The sequence below is a fragment of the Python bivittatus genome, unplaced genomic scaffold, assembly GCF_059951505.1.
Source record: "Python bivittatus isolate LINGU-HERP-01145 unplaced genomic scaffold, Pbiv_v1 ctg000500_np1212, whole genome shotgun sequence".
In the NCBI taxonomy this organism is placed as follows: Eukaryota; Metazoa; Chordata; class Lepidosauria; order Squamata; family Pythonidae; genus Python; species Python bivittatus.
This window is the reverse complement of record NW_028277079.1, coordinates 1,464,799-1,485,346: the sequence shown is the minus strand read 5'-3', so window position 1 is coordinate 1,485,346 and position 20,548 is coordinate 1,464,799. Positions and strand designations below refer to the sequence as shown.

The following is a 20,548-nucleotide window of genomic DNA, read 5'->3' as shown; positions in this document are numbered from 1 at the left end:
AAACTTTCTCCCAAACCTCTCCTTATTCCTGTCTGGATTGTACCTACTTTAAAAAAAAAAGAGAACTTAACTCCGACCCTTTTCCACCGAGGCAGAAGCCCTTCCCCACCTTCAGAGGTAGACTACTCCTGGAGCTAGAAATTCCCCTTAGCCAACTTCACTACTCAGAGATTCTTCTTTCAAAAGAGCCCTGTCTTTATTCTAACTTTGACCAATGACTAAATGCCACAAGGAAGCTCCTAAAAACAGCAGGAAGGCAACAGCCTTCCCCAGCTTGTACCCTTCCACAACTGCTATGGAGAGGTAGACTGCCCTTGGACAGGAAGCTCTCTTTGGGGATGTGGAACCTGTGGCCTTCCCAATGTTCTGAGCAGCGCCCAGCACTCCCTGGCCACCAGCCACGCCGGCTGCGGCTGCTGGGAGTTGTCAGTATAAACGACTGGAGGGAACGCGAACGATCAAGGCCACAGGCTGGAGAGGATCCACGTCACCTCGAACGATGGGGAGGCTCAGTGGCTTAGGACGGGATCAGGCACGTTGGATGCAGACATAGTGCCTCCCCGGCCAGGGCAGCCTATCCTGATACAGATGGCTGGGAACAAGCAGCGGGTGGGCGGCGGGGCTGGGTGCGCTGGAACCGGGCCTGGGCAGCTCTGCTCCAAGCCGAGCACCCGGGGAAGAGAAACCCAGCGGGTCTCCACGGGCTCCCAGGGGATCCAACCACATATTTATTTAAATTGGTGGCTGCCCAACTCCAGTTTGGCCAGAGGGCCTGCACCGTCTTCTCCCTAGCCCAGCACACTTGCTGCCAGAACGTGCAGAAGTGCTAATTCGGATTAATTCCAGACTTCGCACGGCTGAATTGGGCTGAACCCACTGGCAGCAGTTGCCCTCCACGTGGAGCCACACCTAAGCTCCATTTGCGGAAGAAGAAACATTGCCTGGACACGCACAAGATCAGTGCATGCGTGATTTGGGGGTCAGGCACTCCCTCCCGCAGCTGTAGGGAGAAAATGGAGGGGAGATCAAAGAAAGTAACCACAGCCTCAGCCACAAGCCATGGTTTGCAGACCACGGCTGTGTTTGCATGGAATTCTTGGCTTAGCGCATCAGGTGAACCAACCACAGCCGACGAATGGAAACCGGCACCCCAACTCACTTTCACCTGTCCCCATCACCATCTTCCTGGCTGGGTTCAAACCTTCTTAAGCCATGATGGGTTAACTGTGGTTCACTGCATGAAACACAATTGGCTAAGTTCACCCAACACCCGCAGCTATGAACCGTAGCTGACAAGGCTTCCAATTGGGGCATCGGCAGGGAAGTAAAAAAATATCAAGATGTGACCACGCAACCCAAATCCCACCCCTTTTACTCGCATCGCACACGCAACACATCAAACAAGGGCCAGGGCTACAACTGTGTGGCTGCAAACCCCCCGTGGCGTCTTCTGCACACCCCCCCCCGCAAACCTGCTTCCAATCGATCCTTCCTGTCCTGGTTAACTCTGGCACGCCTAATGCCGAGCGCGCCAGTCCTGGTTATCCTGCTGCTTTGTTGCTCCCGGGCAGACTGATGCTGGGGCCAGAAGCCCGGCTGCATTTCCCCCTTCCCCGTCAACTTCGACAGACTAATGCACACAGGGCGGTGGGCTGTATTTTTTTAATTTACAGAGGTGGCAAGACTCTTACTGACTTGATACTGCACCAGGCATCCAATGAATTGCGCCAAGCCAGTTCCGAGACCTCCAAGGGCTGGGGAAAGGGGAGGAAGCAGCCGCAGGCCAAATGCCCCCTTTGGACTTGCCAACCTGGCCAGAAAATAACTCCCCAGAAGACGACCTCCCACGCTGCGAGTTCTGCTCTCCCTACCCCGTTTTCCTCTCCCACATTGTGTGTGTGTGCGTGTGTGTCCCGGCCCCCAAGCAGCCCCACTTCCAGTCTTCATCGTTGCTTTCCAAAAATGGTCCCTTTCCGCCAGGGTCCCTCTGGGCCTCTTGGCTCAGCAGCCGGGAAAGGACCGTCCAGAAGCCTCTTCAGCGTGAGACGGAGGGCAGGAAGTTTCGGAATAGGCGCAACCTTGGCAAAGCTCAGGCCGCAGTCCCGGCGACACCATTTGGTAGACACAGAAGTCCGAGGCGCAGGAGGGCAGAGGGCTCAGCGTCGGCCCACGTTCTGCTTAGACACGAGGACGTTCCAAGTCTGAAGACTGGCAAAAGGGGGGGCCGGGAGGGTCTCCCGGCATCTGCTTCAGGGCCAGCACCCCAACCCCGCACCACTTCACAAAGGTGTCCCTCGTGCTGAACTCTGGGCAGAGCGGGTGCCGCTCTGCAGGATTGCCGCTGACGGCTCGGCCGTCATAGGATCTGCTCAGTGCTCGAGGTAGAAATGTCCAGCAGCCTCCAGGCGGCATATGGGTTCAGCTCTTCAGGGTCCCTGCAGAGAGCCCACACGTACAGCATCCGCAGGACCTTCTCCTGGAAAGAGAGAGGCAGCGCAGGCGTGAGGCTGGCATGTGCCCAGGGGCGAGGCCTCCTCGGCTGAAGCAGGAGACCCTGGCTGGAAAAGAACACGCCTGCGAGTTCCTCCCCAGGCGGCTGACTGAACACGGCTCCTGACGCAGGCAGCCCTGCAGAGCTCCAGGGCACAAACCTGCAGGTCGTGCAAACTCTTGCATTGCCCCTGGGCAGCTGCTGGGCCCTTCAGCCTGCCGGGCGGCGACTCTCCCTCCAAAGGCTCGGGTGGCATCCAGAGGATCACACTGCCTGGCCGGGGTGAGGGGGCTCCTCCAGAGCACCCGGGCTGCCACAAGCTCCTCTTTACATGCTCAGGGGAAACAGAGCCCCAATTTTCTGCAGAAGCCCAAATTGGGTCTGTGTGTCTCTTTGGAGGCTTCCAAACCGACCTCTTCCAGCATGCTCTCCCAGACTTAGCACCGCCCTTGCCGAGGGGAGACGCCAATGATAATCTGAAAAGGGCTGACCGCTACTTCTCCTTCCTCCCCGAAACAAACTAACAGTGAGAAAATGAGCTTCCCCCTCCTCTAAAAGACTCCCACTCCCTGGTCCCAAGTCAGGAGTCTGGCTCTCTTTTGGAAAGGGGAGCCAAGGAAGGAAGGGAACAGGAGACGGGAGAAAAGGGGCGGATCATCTTCATCTTCATCCTCCTCCTCAGCCACAAACTGGACCAGCAGTATTGAATTTGGTGCCATTTGAAGGACCAGGAATCCTTCAGCAGCTGAGAAGCACCATTACAGCTCCACCCTGGTGGATCTGTCGCTTACCGGATCTCCTTCCACCACTTCTCCCTTCTGGTTCTTAATCACCATGACCAGCTGAGCCTGGAACGTGATGATCAACACAGGCCCCTGTTCCATCATCTTGCCCATTGCGAGCTGAAAGAGAGAACGTTTCAAGGCACTAGCCCATAAGAGGATGATATGACTGGCCAGGTACAAGCTACAAAACGCTTAAGTTACTAGTCCACAAGCCAGGGTTGCACAGGCCCAGCCAGCCTGGCTCAGGCCTTCGGCACTGGCGGACGTGATGGCCAACCTCTCCCCAGCTTCCTGCTCGCGGCTCAGGTGGAGAATTCACCAACGAAAGATGGACGAGTACCATCACTGATGTTATTAGGAGTAGCAGGAGAAGCGATCAACAGAACGGATTTTGCTAAACCAGAGTCCTTGGCCGTGGCATCACAGAGTGTGGGGATCCATGGGTTCCTCGCACAGCGTGCCAGACTCTGAACACCCCTCACATTGCTGGCCGCGCTGGCAGGAAGCTGCCCCTCCTGGCAGCCTCTTGCTAAGGAGAGGAGGGTTTGCTATGGATGGCACCAGCCGGAGGGGAAAATCAAGTCCTTGGCCAGGGTCGAAGGCAGCCTTGCTGGGGTGAAGAGGAGACCCCCTGCTTTGTGGCTGCAGCACCCCAGGCCCGAAAACTCAAAAGTCCTGACTCCGCTGGGGGCATCAGGTGCAGCAAGAGATGCCGTACACACAAGCTGTGGTCACCTATCATGCCAACCGTGATCCAACCATAGTCTGTTAACTAGCTCCATACCAATCATGTTTATGCACCTCAACAGTTGGGTTCTCACAATATACGAAGCCCAAACAAATCTCTGAGAATGGCTTATGGCGGGGACACAAAGATGGGGCTTAAGATACAGGTGGCCAGCCAGCTTCCCTGAGCCCACCCCCAAGCGGGTTTCAAGGGGCGAAATCCACCATGCTAAAGGCACCCACCAAGAGGGGCCCTGGCACCACCCACTGGGTGAGGACAATCCTCCACAGGGGGCACAAAGCCTGGGGTCGCCCTTGAGGCCAGAGACCCCGTGCTCCCCGTCTTAAGGGGACGTCCGGCCCAGCCGCAGTTCTTGCAGTGCCCTTTGCAGATCCAAAGACTGCCAGCGGTTCTCCTTCAAATGACCTTTGCTCCATGAAGCAGCTGGATTTTATCGTTACCATTCTGGCGTCTTTCTTTTCAGGCCCACTGAAGGAGCAGGCGGGGGGACAGAGTGCCCTGGAGAAAAATCTCTCTTTGTGATTGCTGAGAGTTGACACAGACTTGATGGCACTTAGTCAGTCAGTCAAACTATCAAAGGAAACGTGGGTTACTCTGAAGGAACCTGGTAGCACTCTTTCACCGTTTCCGACTCACACATTTAATTCCAGGCAGAAGCTTTCGTGAGCTGCAGCTCACGAAAGCTTCTGTTTGAATAAAGTTTGTGAATTTTACCAGAGTCCTGATTTTTTTACCACCACAGACTAACATGGCTCTCCACTTACAGTAGTTCCTTTGGAGATTCAAAACACAGTCCAGGTGAAGCAAGAGCAGAGATTAAACCGAAAAGAAGGGCCCAGCTGTGCACAACAGTCCAACTCTCTTTAGAAAATCCCCTTCTGAGCACGAACTCCAAGGCTCAGATTCTCCTTTTTGCCACAGTAATTTCACGTGCGCCAGACAGGCAGAAATGACTAATCTCTTCCACTACCAGGAACTGAGGGCACCAGGACAACCCACTCCACATTCTACGCGGATTCAACCAGGGGCACCCCCATTGGACTTTCTTGGGAACGAAGTCTGTACGCGTCTCAAGTGAGCAAGAAGCTAGGGACGCACCACCTCACCCCAAAGAGTGACTTAATTTTGTTCATTCGCTCCAAAGGGCAGGATAAGAATTTTTGGGTGGAAAGAGAAGTCAATGAAGGACACCTCGGGGGGGGGGTGTCTGCCCTGCTGGCGGTCCTTGGGGAGAGGGGCTGGATGCTGAGAGAGCAGCCGGGAGCCCAAACTAGTTGTGGAGTTCCCAGAGTTCCCCAGCAGGAGCTACTTACGTCCACGTTGTCTACATCCAGAATTCTGGAATGGAACTGGAGCCCCATTGCTCTGGCCTGCTGGATGGGCTGGGCCAACTGGCTGTAGGTCTGAAAGACAGAAACCTTCTGGTTAAAAGAGTCCTGTTTTATTTGCCCCGAAGACGTGGCTATTGCTGGTGGTGCTGTGTGGGTTGCAACTGTGAGAAAATCTCTGCCAAAGATGACTTGAGGCCAAGGGCCTTTCTTTCAAGGAAAATCAGGCTTCCAGTCCTCACCGCTGCATAGGTCTGTTTGGAATCAGGCAACCCAAATCTGCCTAAGAATTAGGCTGGTCAGAGAAGGGGGTTGGAGGGAGGAAACTCATCATGGCCCCCATCGCTTTTTGCCAAATTAACCAAAGCCCTGGAAAGTATGTTTCTGGTAGAACAGGCAACTCTTCTTTGTACAGGACCCATTACTCTCATGTATGACTGATCCAGGCTACCAAATTCAGCTTTTACAAAGGGGGGGAGAAACAATTATCCCCACTGACAGTCGAGTGTTTTAGCCTCTTAAGACCCATTTGCAGCCTCCCAAGGCTGGATATGGCCTCCAGACAGCAGCCAAACAGCCCAAGTTGCCACAGCCAGTCGCTTTTTCCCAATTAAGGGCTCCATCTGGTTTCTAGCACCAGCCCAGCACGATGCTCCAATGGGAACTCATCCCCAGCAACTGGTAGTGTAAGATACACTGCCTCCAAATATGGAGGCTCCATTCTGCTGTGCAAAACAATTGCTTCCTTTTACAAAATCGCACTGCATCTTTCCCTAAGGCATCAGGTTTTGAATAACCCATGCTGGGGGTGTGGGTACGAGAGGCCCTGTAGTCCAACATCTCTGGAGAGGGCCAGCTTGATGTTTAACAGACTATAACAGATTTAGCCATGAGAGCAGAACTAGTAACTCCTAAAACTGGAAGTAGTAAGGAACAGCAGGACGTGTTTTGAGAGCACACAGGCTATTCCTCTGAGGAATATAGTTTTTTCAGCTCAGAGATTTAACTCGCCAAAGTCCTCTGTTAACTGCTGTCAACATCAACAACTGAATTACAGAAATTTGGGGTTATCTACATACTTAGATCCTTTTAACTTTGTAATTACAGTTGCCTATTTATTAAAATTTAAGAAAAAAACCTCCAAAGCATTCAGTTCGGGTTTCTTTATCTTCCCTGGGCGTTGCAGCAGGGGGAGATAAAAGAATTATAGGGTTGGAAGGGGCCTGGGGAGTCTTCTAGTCTAACCCCCTGCCCAGGGCAGGGATCCTCAGACCATTCCGGACAAATGGCTGTCCAACCATAGCGCGAAACCCTCCAGGGATGGAGTCCCCACAACTCCAGGAGGGAGGCTGATCCTCAGATGACTGGCACAGATCACAGCCTTAAAGAAAGAAACAAACGGGCAGAAACTACGCCCAGAAAGGACGTGATGGGAACTGAAGAGGCTGCAGGCTGGAGGACCCAGAGGCAAAGGCAGAGGGAGGGGAATGCATGTGTGTGTGGGGGGGAGGAAATGAGGCAGCCCTGCTCCCCCCACTTCAATGGCTTTTCTCTGAGGGGGCTCCGGCCCAGGTAGGAGAGGGTCAGATGGTGCCCCAGTGAGAAGCCTCCAAAGATCAGGGCCGAGGGCAGCAATGGTGGGCTTTCCTCTGTGGTCCCTGCCAGGTGTAAGAAAGCTCTTCTGACGTTCTCCTCCAGCAGCCCCCCGCCCAAAATGCGCTGGGGCACCCCAGCAAAGACTCACCGCTTCGTAGCACCAGTCCTTGAGGATATCCAGATCTCCGGAGATCATGGCCTAAAGGAAGGGGAGAGGAGATCCCTGTCAGGTGTGGGGGCAGTGGGTCAGGGGCGCCAGCTGTTTAAAGCCAGGGGCTGCACTTGGCAAGCGGAAAGGGTAGAGCCGGGACAAAGCTTGCACTGGAGAGGATTAAAGTTAAGGCTTTAACTTAAGACATTTGAGATTGTGTTACTCCCTTTGGGATTTAACTATCCGCTGCTTCTGTTCCACTAAAAATGGGCATTTGACAGAAACGCTGCAGCCCTTGGAAATGCCCTTGTGGCTCCAGGACATCCTCGCTGTAAAGGAAGGAGGAAGGTGGCCAATCCCACCTGCTTCAGGGGGCAGCCAAGGGCTCTGGGGAAGCCCCCCGGGCTCCATCCAGGAAGGAAAGGGCACCAGGCCCCAACAGGTGCTTGGCTCTGACGCTCTCCTCTTGGCTATCCATTCTCTTTCCTCCCACGGCTGCCCTCCAGAAACGCACGAGTTGCTGGGGCGTGTCGTGGGGGGAGAGCCAGGGCCGCTGCAGAGGCTCCTGGACTCAACTCCCTTGAGGCTTACGCAGCTCAGGACAATGGGAGCTGAAGTCAGAATTGTTGGAGGTCACAGGTTTCGACAGGCGAGGGCCGCTGGTTCCTCACTTGTCAGCTACAAGAATATCCTTCATTCTTTGCCCAATTTTGTTCTTGTTTTACCCTGCACATTCAATCTGCGGGAAAGCCCAGGATTTGGGAGCTGGCCAGGGGTCCCGCCACACCCATTCCTCCTCTGCCCCACCATGAAGTCTGGGCTCCTTATGGGGGCGTGAAAATCCCACCCCCAGGCTCCCCAGTCCCGCCCCACGACCTGCCTCAAGAATGTTGGGGATGATGTCGGCCTGACATTGCTTGAGGAAGTGGTCCTTGTCGAAGTTGGGGTCCACGCGGAGGATCTCGGTTAGGACCTCGGACATCTCTGTCTTGGAGAAGAGCCCGCCTGTAAGGAGGGGAGCAGGAGAAAGGGTGGGGCTGTGCTAAGCAGGCAAGTGATCCCTGCCCTTCAGAAGGGGGGATCCCCGGACCAACGTCATCCCCCCAACCAGGACTTCCTTCCCCCTCTTCGTCCCCACGTGGCAGGATCCTAGCCCCGCAGAGCCTGGAGGGCACAGTGGCTCAACAGAGGTTTGGAAGGGGCAGAAGGGGCAGGGGTCCTCCTCTTCTGGGTAGCAGCAAACTCCAATGCCCACAGGTCTGTCCTCGTTCTGGGCTGAGCCCACCCACCCCTCTTCCATGAGCCCCAGTCCTCCGACAGCCAACACGGGAAGAGCAGAAGTTTGTTGTTCTTCATCCAAATCTCGTCACAAAAGAGGGACTCAGATCCCTGTCCAGTCAGCCCCCTTTCTCACCAACGGCACTCGCCCCACCCGCAGATTAAAGCCCCCCAGTAATTACTGTTCCTGGTAGCGCCCCAGTACCAATGTGGTCTCTCTTCCAATTCCCACATTCCTGTCCTCTCCTTCTCCCCTTCAACCCCCCAACTCTTCCAAAGTGTTTAATAACCTGGGCCTAGGTGGTATTTTCAGCCAAGTTTGAAAAAAGGGCTAATTTCTCCTCACAACTTTTCAACCCAGTACTCAAAATCCTTTGCCACAAGATTTTTAATAACACCCCCACACTTGGGGACAGCTGAGAAAATAAGCCCTCTCCGCAATATCCCAAACGCTTAACAGGCCCCCTGCCCCATATCCCTTCCAGCTCTGCCCTGAAGATTGTTTGGGGGGGTTGAAATGGGAACTAAAACTCCCAGGAGAAAAATGGCTAGACAGGAAATATTTGGGGGGTGGGGGGCAGGGCTTCTTGCTGTTAACAACAGAAGCTCTCCAGAGCTCCAGGAAGGATCTGGGCAAGGACTGAACCAGGAACCTTCTGCGTTAAGGCCTGTACTCCGTGGATCGTGGGCACTCCAGTCCCAAGAAAATCAAATCATCTGATGATCACTATCGCCACTTAGTTAATAATTAACCTGTGCTGGATGACATCACTCAACATCTACCTGGCTGACCCTATTCTGCAGCAGCACGGGGAGAGCGGCTTGTCATCAGACCCCTGGGAGGGCACAGGCGACGCCACAGGAGGAGTCTGGACCCTGGGCTGGGTCAGATCAGGGTTCCAGCGGTCAGCAGCCAAGACTTCAGTGTCTCCCAAAGTCTAGTGCCTTGTATCTCACATGGGAGCATCCCAGACCTGGTGACCCTTGTGAAAATAAAAGCCCCCTGCCAAGCTTGTGGGGTGACCGTGGGCCAGGTTTGGCCATCTGACCATCCTCCTCCCATCGCCTGACCTCGCAGGCCGCCTGAAGCTCTTTACGGGGAAGGGAACTCAGTTGAAGCCAAGAAGGGAAAGGGAGTGTTTCCAAGCATCAAAGGAGATGGACATTTCAGGGTCAGGAATATCTGGGAAATTAATTCTTTGGTTTCGCATGGGATCCAAACAATTCAGAGATCAGCTTTAATCAATGCCCTCTTAACAGCAGGAGTTTTGCTTATTCAGTTTCCAAGTTTCTGCATCCTAATTCCTTATTTCTTGACATTACACCAAATTAAAAAAACCGTGTGCGACTCGTTTCCCTGGTCATCTCTGCTGTTAGGGGCTCAGTAGTAGGATACACATCTCAGCAATACAGGTAGTCCTCAACTTACAACCATTTGTTTAACAACCTTTCAAAGTTATGACAGTGCTGAAAAAGTGACTCATGATCAGTCCTTGCACTTATGATCGTCGCAGCATGCCTGCGGTCACGTGATCAAAATTTGGGCACTTGGCAACCAGCATGCATTTATGATGGTTGCAGTGTCCCAGGGTCATGTGATCGCCATTTGCGACCTTCCCAGGGGGCTTCCAACAAGAAAAGTCAATGGGGGTAGCCAGATTCACTTAATGACCATGGTGATTCACTTAACAACTGAGGCAAAAAGGTTGTAAAATTGGGTGTAACTCACTTAATGACCGCTTCACTTAGTGAAGGAAGTTCCAGTCCCAATTGTGGTTGTAAGTCAAGGATTACCTGTATCTCTTTAGCAAATCCTCCTATGAGAACAATAGCAACCCCATTTCGAACGACATATGCTCTACATTTGCTTGGGATCTTACATAAGCTGACCCTTGACCTCAGCTGCCTGGGGAACAATAAACAGGGACCTACTTTAATAGGCTCATGACTATAAAGATCATGCAATATTATATCTTTAAAGCAATCTGGAGATCTTGCATTTGTTTCAAGGAAAAAGTCTTTGGCTGTACAAAGCCCTGGGATGGCTTATGCCAAGCCAGAAGTCTCTTGCCACCCAGACAGAAAAAGGAGACATACCTATGAAGTCGGTCACTTTGTCAGTCATGATGCGTGAGGCACGGATGAGGGCATTGTCGCTCTCGTCGTATTTCATTTTCATTTCAAAGAAACCTGAGAAAATGAAATGCTGCATTCAGAGTCTACCGGACCTCTGGAATAACGAACTTGAATATCCTGCCCTGGTAACCCAATAACGCAGGGTTTCTCAACCTCGGCCACTTTAAGATGTGTGGACTTCCATGTCGGCTGGGGAATTCTGGGAGTTGAAGTCCACACATCTTAAAGTGGCCGAGGTTGACAAACACTGCAGTACAGGGTCGTTTTGAGAACATGAAACTTGTTTCCTAGAGTCTTAAAAATGTGGTTAATATAGTGCAAAACATTTTTGGAGTATATCAGACCCTTCAGATAATGTTTTAGAAGGACTGGCTATGAGTGTCTTGCTGCTGGAGATGATGGAGCATTAACTCATACACTTTGGTCTTGTCCTGTTATTTTCAGCTGCTCCATGTTCCCTGCCAGCCTCAGCGGAGATGGAGGGAAGAGTAGTCACACTTACGGTTTAAGACCACGTTGTTGTCCTTGAACTCCTTCCACTGCTGGTACCACTTGGAGTCTTTGTGCAGGACCATCCCCATCGCCTCCCTGTAGGAAGTAGGGAGGGGCCCATTCAGGAAGGAAGCTCTGAAAAGCCTTCCTACCTCCCCCTGCCACCTGAGACCACTTGGTCTCCCCCAAGCTCTGGCTGCAGGGTTCCCATTGCTGATCCTCCAGACGTTTTGGAGGAAGGCTTTCTTCAGCTCCCACTCCTGGCTCCGTGGGCGGAACCGTCCCCGCCTGCATGGCACCAGGGAGGGGGAGGCTGACCCACAAGGACTTCCCCAGCTCCATCTGGGGATGCCCAGGGACCAAGCTGGGGGCCCTTCCAAACGTGAGCGAGCCCTCTGGGACTCCCTCTGGGAGTCATTTAGGTTTCTCCTGGCTGCAGGCCAGACCAGCCTCGGCCCATCTCTCCGGGGGCTTCGCACTCCAACTACAGCAGTGGTTAACAGAGACCCCCTCCAGCAGACGCCCCCCCTGCTCTCTCTGCGACAGACACTCCGTCACCCCACGGCAAGCTCCCCGTTCCCTTGGCTCTGGGTAAGCAGCTATCTTGGGCACTGGAGCCACTGGCGGTGCCAGTCCCTGCTCTCCTGACACCCACTCGTTGGCTTCGAATATCCGCTCATCTTTCAGGCTTTCGCCAGCAAATTCTGTTCTTTTCCGGAGCCTCTCCGGACGCTTGTACGGCCCCGTCTGGCCCAGCACGCTCTCGTCAATCTCCTTCCTGACGGTCTCCATGCCCTGTGAAGGGAAGAGCCGTGACAGCCCGGAGGGAAGCGGAAGCGGAAGTCCCAGGACCGATTCAGGGAAGAGGCAAAAGCGATCACGGCCAAGGATGAAAGGAGGATGCCTTCAATCCTGAAATCCCCAAACTCTCCAGGCTGAATATTGCCTCGGCAAACTTCCCTGGGGGGTGGGGGGGTGGGGGGAGTTCCTTTACTTTGCGGGGCAGCGCCCTGAATACCAAGAGCCCAACACCACCAATAGCCAGGGATTTCCTTTATCACATCCAGCATGTCCAGGTGCCCCCTCCTCCCCAGGGAAATCACCAGCTTCCTTAGATCCATTCCCACTCTTCACCCCAATCCCTCCCCCACAACCATATGGGGGGAGGCTCAATGAAGGCCATAAACGGTCCGGGGTGGGGGGGGGGAGGCTCAAGAGAGGAGCCCAGGCAGAGCCACCGGAGCGCTGCAGCTCCCCCCGGTGCTGGCAGGAGGTACTACAGGGAGAGAAACGCTGCCCGGTGGCCTCCCCCAACCCAGGAGGCACCCAGTTGGGACAGCCAGATGTTTCCAGCGAGCAGATCAGGCAACAGAAGGCTGCCATGAGTAAGGGTCCTTCATTCCTAATGGGCGTCTCATTGGAACCCGCTGGTAAAAGTTGGAGAAAGGGGCACACAAACACATAACCGTAATGTGGAAGAATCTCCAGTGGTGTATGTAGAGCAGTGTTTCTCATCCTTGGGAACTTTAAGATGGGTGGACTTCAACTCCCAGAATTCCCCAGCCAGCTTGGAATTCTGGGAGTTGAAGTCCGCCCATCTTAAAGTTCCCAAGGTTGAGAAACAGTGATGTAGAGACTAAAATACCAAGCAGGTTCCATGTGTGCTCAGTAAAGGGGTGGACTCTAAACACCTCCTGCTCTACTACTTACTCCAATATGACTTGGCTGAGGATGAACTAACCCTGATAGTATTACCCAGCGTGATAATGAAACATCTGCCACCGAAAAACCAAGCATGAGGAACTCCCAACAACACGACACGTTAACCCTGAGCTACCCATATTCTCCACCACCGAACTCAAACCGGTCGAACGCTGAAGATGTTACCAAGTTGGGTAACGAAACATCTACAAGAAAACAACCAAGCTCAGAGAACCCCAAGGACTCTATCGTACCCAAGGATCTGGTGGGAAGGGGACGCACAAACTATGATCATTGCTGTTGCTTAACTCTGTTACGGTGGCCCATGCCAGGGGACTCTGGGCGGCTTATAAAATCCAAACACCCCGTTAGAACGATTAAAAAACATAACACAAAATGGACAACCTGGATGAAGCCAACAAATATAGGGCAACAGCTACTCGCCCTCCCCTTGCATTAACCCCAGACCAGGGACCAAAACTGGGTTTTCATGACTTTCTGGAACCCCAGGAGAGTGGGCGCCATCCGCATCTCCGGGGAGATGCTGTCTGGTCACACAAAACGGCAAGGCTTAACAGAAGGGACCTGGAACACACCCACTCCGCCAGAAACACGCCAGATGGGCAGAAATGGTTGGACACGGTACCTCAGATAACCAGGCCCTGGGCCATGAGTGGTTTTAGAGGTGGTGACCAGCATCATGAAGTGCACCCGGAAGCCGACTGGCAGCCAATGCAACTCACGCAGCCACAGTGATACGTGGGCACCACAAGAAGCGCCCGTTACTGCTCACACTGCTGCATTTTGAACCAGCTGTAGCTTTCAGGTGGCCTTCTAGGGCAGCCCCACGTAAGAGCACATTGCAGAGGTCCAGTCGTGACCATCTGCAGGGCCCCCTCGTTGAGGAAGGGCCCAAACGGTGCCCCAGATGAGCCTGGGCAAAGGCCCTCCTGGCCACAGCTGCTCTTACAGCCTGACCTTGGGAGCCAATTTCGGAAACACTGGCTCTGGCTCCGCCCCAGACCCTCCGCAGGTGCTTGGGAGGAGCCCAGAAGCTCCAGGTCAGCACTCAGCCTGACCTCTCCGGGCAGCTCTGGAGAAGCCCACGCTCGGTCCCCGGAGAGCTGCTGCGAGCCGAAAGAAGGCGAGCTGAAGTCGCGGGAATCGCCAGAAAGGGCGGGCCAAGCCGCACCCCAGAAAATCCGAGCCCTCTGCAGCGGACCCCGGACCTGCCCCAGCCTGAGGCGGCGCCTGCCACCGATTCGGGACCAAAGAGCACCTGCCTGAGAAATGGCCTTGAAGGCCGCAGTCCGGCCCAGCTTCTCTCCGCCCTTGGAGACTGTCTCGGCAGACTGCTTGGCCGTCTTGGCTGCTTCCTCCATCCCTTCCTTTATCTTCCGGCCAATCTCGCTCCTGCTGACCTCGTCCAAGCTCTGCGACCGGAGGGAAAAAGGAACAACGCAGACTCTCAGAGGAATCCGGCAGCCTGGATTGCTTTGCTCTCGGCCTCCAGAGAGCCGCTGGCCCGGGCCGGGTGGAATACCCCGGGGCTCCGGGCCACATCTCTGCCCGCCGGGGGAAGACAACCCGGGGCCAGAAGGACACCTCACTGGGCTCTCACCTCCTTGACTGTCCCAGAGATTTCCCCCAGTTTCTTTTTAAGGACTTCAGAGGTCTTCACGGTTTCAGACTCTATGGTTTTCTGCAAGAAGGAAGCAGAAGGTGACATCGAACGTGGTGAAATTCTCTGCTCAACCAACTGCAACTTTTAGGATTACATTCTTCTGAATATACAACCATCTCTTTAGGATCCAGAGGCTACAATCCCAGAATTCCATGAGTGAACTGGAGCCATTTTATTTCCCCCAATAGGATTTGCCCTGATCTCTCAGGCTGCTCTAAACATTCGGGCTGGTGGGTTGATCTGTCATTTAAAATGTATGCATCGCCTTGAAGCATTCGGCATACAGATACTCCTTGGGTTACGATGGCAATTGAGACTGGGATTGCTGCCGCTAAGTGATGAGTCATAAAGCGTTATGTCATGTGACTGCATCGTTTAGCGATGGCAATCCTGTCAGTCCCAGTTGCCGTCATAATCCCAAGACGCATGAGTCGTTAACCAGGAAGCAGCGGGAGTCCCAGGTAAGAAGCGTGGGAGTGCCATGGGGGGGTTGCCGTGGGGGGGGGAGGTCCAGTGCAGGCTGTGCATGAACACAAAGAGGCTGGGGGGAAGGAAGGCACAATGCGAGCACAGGGAGGCCGGGGCAGACTTACTGGAGCAACTTGCAATCTTTCCTGCTGGTTTCCCCACTGACTTTGCTTGTGGGAAGCCGGCAGGGAAGGTCACAAATGGCGCTCGTGTGACCGCGGCTCCCCGCGACATTGTAATTGTAAGCCAGGCACCCAAGCACCCAGATTGCAATCATGTGACCGTGGGGGTGCTGCAATGGCCGGAACTTCGAGGACTGGTCGTACATCCAGTTTTCCAGTGCCACCATAACTTTGAACAGTCGCTGAACAAATTCACGTAAGCCAAGGACTACCATGATAAACTCAAAACCAGTAAAGTCATAAGAAGGCATTAACATTTATTTATTATCATCTAAATGAACTTGCCCCAGCACGTTCTTCCAAGGATTCTCAGCCCACATATTTGGAGAGTTTCATTCTTAATATATCTGGAAGAGTGTGGGTGGAGGCAGCTGGACCAAAGTGAAAGCAGTTTGCCAAGGGACATTCATCAGATTTACGGTACTAACCAAGTTTGGACTATGAATGAGGCTTTTCACTTTGGCAGGTGGTAAAAGATTAAGGAGGGAGGCAGGGGGTGATGCTGGAAGTTTCAGAAGATATTGGCGGGGAGGAAAGCGGCAATACATACAAGATGATGTAAATATGCAAATGCTGTGACTTCCGTATTTGCACCAGATGTCCTAATGTAAGTATGCAATTGTTTCATTTGCACAATTTAAGTCATCTCACACATGTTATCCTTTGGAAGCCATTGCTACTGCCTGCCTTTCACTGTGGAGAAAAATAGAAGATTCTCTAAATGAAAATGGGGACATGCCAGATGCTATACAGGTAGTCCTCATTTAGCAACTGCCTCATTTAGCGACCATTTGCAGTTACACCATTTGCGGTGATGAAACAGTAACTTTGCCACCCATCCTTGCCTTGATGACCTTTGTAGGTCCGTAAAGCAAAGGAAAGCTGAAGTCAGATCATAAGCACAGGGGCAGTTTCACTTAGCAACCGCTTCGCTTAACAACCAAGTTGCCAGCCCCAAATATGGTCGCTAAATGAGGACTACCTGTAGTAAAGTCCAAATCCCCACTCCCCCAGGAGCACTCAGTTATCAGCAGCACACCAACCACACTGTTTCAAACCAATTATTTTAATCCTAAACGGAAATCCCACAGTTGGATTAGCAGAGTGGATCCAAGAAGCAACCCAGAATTTTGAATCACCAAACAACAAATGAAATGTGTTGACTTACATGAAGAGATAAGAATTATTACTACAATTATTTACTACCTAAATAAATTCAGAAATAAACATGTTACCCAAAATGACAATACTGGAAAATACCAGGGGGAGGGGAGGGGAGGGGAGGGGAGGGGGGCAGCCTTCCAACCTCCCACAACACAAAAGAACTTTAAAGAAACTGCAGGGTGAAATAACTTAACACATATCCATCTTGAGAATTACCTCAACCTCCTGGGGCTTGAACACACATCATCATCATTAACTACCTGGTCGCACATATTCATTAGTTCACTGCCTGCATCTTCAACTGTTTTTTAAGTATTTTAAAAAATGCACAAAATATTTACACCTCTGCTGCCTTTCACCTTCCCTCAGAATACTGTTAGTTCCTCTGGTATTACAAAAAGCCCGTTTATTTTGTTTTTCTTCAGGGGGAGGGAAAGGGTAGCACCCTGAGCCACGGAGCCCGAGAAGCGAACGCTGGCAGCCAAAAGCAAAATGCCACACTGAGGCAGGGAAGCCAACGTACGTATTTCCGCCTTGCTTCCTGAAGGGCTTCCGACTCTTCCAACTTCTTCGCTTCGTCTCGGAATTTTTTGATGCTCTCCTTCATCTCTTTGTTTTTGGCCAGCTCCTGCTTGATGTTCTCTACGAAGCCAGATATAAAACCTTTTCGATGGCCAGAAGAAGAACATCTAGACTAAAGAAAAGGACACAGTTACGCCTTGCAGAACAAAACCAATCCTGCCTCATGCGCTTGGTTGCATCAGCTGCACAAGTCTGTAGTTTAACAGCAGATAAGATTTTTCATGGAGAACATCTCAGCTTCGGCCCACACCCTCTCTCTCTCCAAGCTGTAATATGCCATTGCCAGGCAGTGCTCATCTGTCTTAACAGACAAGCACTTCCATGGTCCTGCTTTAATTTTAAATTTAATCAGATCTACAAGAGCTGGAGTCCTACTTGTTTTCTGAAATTCTTGTCTTGCTGGCTAATTTAGAATTTGCAGGACTAGAATTTGCAGGACTGATACCAAAGCAGGAGGACATTAAAGGAGATGCCAGGACCGAAACGAACAGCATCATGTTTATTTAAATTATCCCCATTAATTACTTACAGCACCAGGAGTCCTTTCCTAATCGCCATGGTGAGCTCCAGCCGAGTGGCTGGGAGTTCTCCGGAATTCGACTTACAAAGAGGTTGCTTTCGCTGGGCAAGTTTTATATCCCTGCAATCTCTTTCTCCCCCTTGGCCCCCAGAATCGCTCAGGTTAGGCATCAGCAAAGGAAGGTTAGATATTAAGGAGGATTAAGGTACTGGGTGCCTGCTATGCCAAAGGAGGGAGATAATTACGTGTTCAGGGTTGGAACAAAAAGTTTGTTACCTCACAGCTTGCAAAAGTAAACAGGAAGAGCTAGCTTGTCTAAGCAGCCTCTCTTCCAGGTGTTAATTGAAAAATGCAGGTCAGTTACAGGACACTACTCTATTTTCTTTTCCCCCAGAGATTGATAAAAAAGATGCCTTGCATGTAAAATATTAGTAGCTGAAACCAACCTGAACCTCTGAAGAGTTCAGATCAACTAGCAAAATTCATGAGGTACCTTCGTACATTCCCACACTTGAAAGGCAAAAACATAATTTGCCTCACGGGCCAGTGAGATGCTGTCAAACATAGCCAAACCCAAGACTCTGTGGTGCTTGGGTGCAGGCATGCTTACCTTTTCCAGCCTTAAATTATCTCTCCTACTGTGTGATTGCTTTTAACAGCTCATCAAGATGAGCTTCAAGAATTCGGGCTCTTACAGGACAAATTAGCTTTAATGTTTATTTTAAAACACAGTGTCTGGATTCAAGTTGTTTATATCCTGTCTTTCTGCTAAGGGAGTATTCACCCAAATCCTGTTTTCTGTGCTTGTTTCCAAGAGCCAGTAGCCTCAATGGAAATTTGACAAGGACACGCAGAAAACTGCCACCCTGACAAATCCCAGCAAGAAAGGTAGATTAACTTCAGCTCTTGTTATAGTTTCTTCTACCTCTGGCCACCTTCCTTTTAAAGCCCTCTAAGGATTGTTTCTCTCATACCCAAGGAACAAATCAGCAGAAAAACAAGACTCCATTTATTATTTCATTTACAAAGCATCTGACAGCCTCTATGCACTGACCCAAAATTAGAAGATAGATAGTGTCCCTGTAACCAGACACTTCAGATGGCCAGACACCAAGAAAAACAAAAGAAATGAGACAAGAAGAGGAAACCAAGTTTCTCCTCTAGCTGATGAATGGGTCAAGGCTGGTCATTCATATAACATGATATTATTTCTAGATAAAATCAAGTTGGTGTCTGTATCTTCAGCTGATGACAGAGCCTCCCTCCAGTTCTGCCACTCCAGACAACTTCCTATTCCTACCTTAATTTCCTATTCCTGTTTTGTGGGTGGGCAATTCCTCCTCCCATCTTCACCCCCAAAGTACACAACCACACCTGTACTTCAATGACACGGTAAGGTTTTATTTGCCAAAAAACACACCTGATATAATTCTAACGTCAATCTGCTCTTTCGACACACGTGGAAGGGATGCTGCACAGGACCGGAGCACTGCCTGGATACAAGCCACGCGTTCAAAAGGTATTTCTAGGATTAGAAAAACAAAATGGTGTCATTTAATACTACGCACCTTTCATGACAGCTTTGCTGAGAATGGCAAAGGAAAGACCGCAGTTTGTGGCTGAGCTAAGGAGTTGCAGAAAGCACGTTCACACAACACGCAGGGCTAGGCTGGAATGGGGGTGGACCTCTCGCGGTTCAGCGTGCTGTGAGAGTCCGGTGACTATCTTAAGATGCGCCGTAACCTCGTCCATTGCATGAAGCCGTCATACGATTTGTCGGAGCAGGGCTTGAGGTTTTCCCTGCGCCGAGTTCCAGCGGGAAATGTTGTCCTCCGCAGGAGCTGCCGCTGGTGAGGGACTGGGGCTTCCGGAAGGTCCAGCGGCTGAGATGAGGGGTGCGTGCCTGTCTTTGGGGGCATCTTTTTAAAATTGTATTTTATCATTAAATTTGTATGCTGCCCATCTCCCCCAATGGGTGACCTGGGCGGCTCACAATTAAAAAACCAAAGGCCTGTAACAATTAAAATATCCCATAAATAATTAAAAGCTGAATCCCTTAAAACCCCCTATAAACCAAACCCTGCCCCTAAACGCTAAAGCATTCCAGGCGACGGAGGGGGGCAGAATCAATTACCCCACAAGCCACTTCCACCGACGCGGGCCCCCTCCGGCCCCCAGGCCTTCTGGCACAGCCAGGATTGCACGCCTCTCCCGAAGGCCGCGGGCGCACCGCACTCGGGAGGCAGACTGCTCCGCGGCGCGGAAGGAGAACCCGAGGCCGCGGAGCTCCGGGGGGCGCTCGGGCCGGACAACCCGGCTCGGCAGGGGCCCCCGCGCCTCTCCTCCGGGGACTTTCGGGGCTCGGTCGCCTCTGGCCCGAGTCCGGGCAGGCTCAAGGCCGACGGGCCACCCTTCGGTTTCCAGACCTCGGTCCCCCCGGCGGCTCCGGCCGCGGCTTCACGGCCCGCAGGGCTTCCTCGCCTTCCCCGCGCCGCCCCCGGCACCGGCTTCCTCCGGGCGGCCCCGCTTTCCACGTGCTGCGTCCGCACATTACGGGGCTCGGGCCCGCCGGCCGCACCCAGGGCCCGACCCCCGTGTCCAGGCAGGGCGCTCTGCACGCGCCCGGGGGAGAGGGCGGCCCGCCACCCGCTCTGAGCGGCAGGGGACGGCGGGGAGGGCGCTCTGCACGTGCTCCGAGGCCGGCGCCGGCTCGCCGCGGGACAGAGCCACGGGAGCACGGCGTGGGGCGCTCCGCGCGCGCTCGGGGACCCCCCTTCCCTCGGGGACCCCCGCGCCCCTCGCCCCGCTTACCCGGCACCCCCAGGACGCGACCGCCGCCATCTTTGGGAAGGAAACCTCGGGGAGAGCCGGCGGCGCCCGACGATGACGTCAATGGCGCGACAGGCCGGCATAACGTCACGGCACGCCGCCGCGCAGGCGCCGGGCAGGGCGGATTCCTGCGGGCGGGCTCCACGATCCCCGGGCCCCCCGGACCACGCGGGGCAACCGGCGCTCCGCGTCCCGCAGCTTCTCCGGCGCGGCGGCGAGTCTCAGCCCCCCCCCCCGCTGCTCGTCCAGGTCGCCGTTCTCCGCTCAGCCTCCCTGGCCCGCGCTTGCCGAAGCCAGCCCCGGGGCGCAGCGGCCGCCCCGAACCCGAACCCGCCCGCTGCCCGCCCGCGACAACGCGGGGCTCGTGCACTGCCAGCCCGCGGACGCGGCCGTCGTCCCGGGCCAGGCTGCCC

At 53.2% G+C, this 20,548-nt stretch overlaps 1 protein-coding gene across 2 annotated transcripts; it reads right to left on the bottom strand.

Moving 5' to 3' along the window:
- Window positions 1-1,646: 1,646 nt before the first annotated feature.
- On the bottom strand, window positions 1,647-20,539 carry TIMM44 (translocase of inner mitochondrial membrane 44). 2 transcript variants are annotated; one of them, XM_088147412.1, is made up of 13 exons: window positions 20,118-20,539; window positions 18,727-18,831; window positions 16,728-16,898; window positions 14,328-14,408; window positions 13,990-14,139; window positions 11,661-11,800; window positions 11,016-11,101; window positions 10,475-10,567; window positions 7,980-8,104; window positions 7,097-7,147; window positions 5,338-5,427; window positions 3,283-3,393; window positions 1,647-2,476 (listed from the first exon to the last, which is right to left on the bottom strand). In XM_088147412.1, the coding sequence occupies exons 1-13, from the start codon at window positions 20,145-20,147 to the stop codon at window positions 2,357-2,359; spliced, it is 1,353 nt and encodes a 450-aa protein (XP_088003538.1). In that variant the 5' UTR covers window positions 20,148-20,539; the 3' UTR covers window positions 1,647-2,356. The 2 variants fall into 2 exon arrangements, with proteins under 2 accessions (XP_088003538.1, XP_088003539.1); XM_088147413.1 differs by lacking the exon at window positions 20,118-20,539 and having other exon boundaries at window positions 16,728-16,893.
- Window positions 20,540-20,548: the final 9 nt, after the last annotated feature.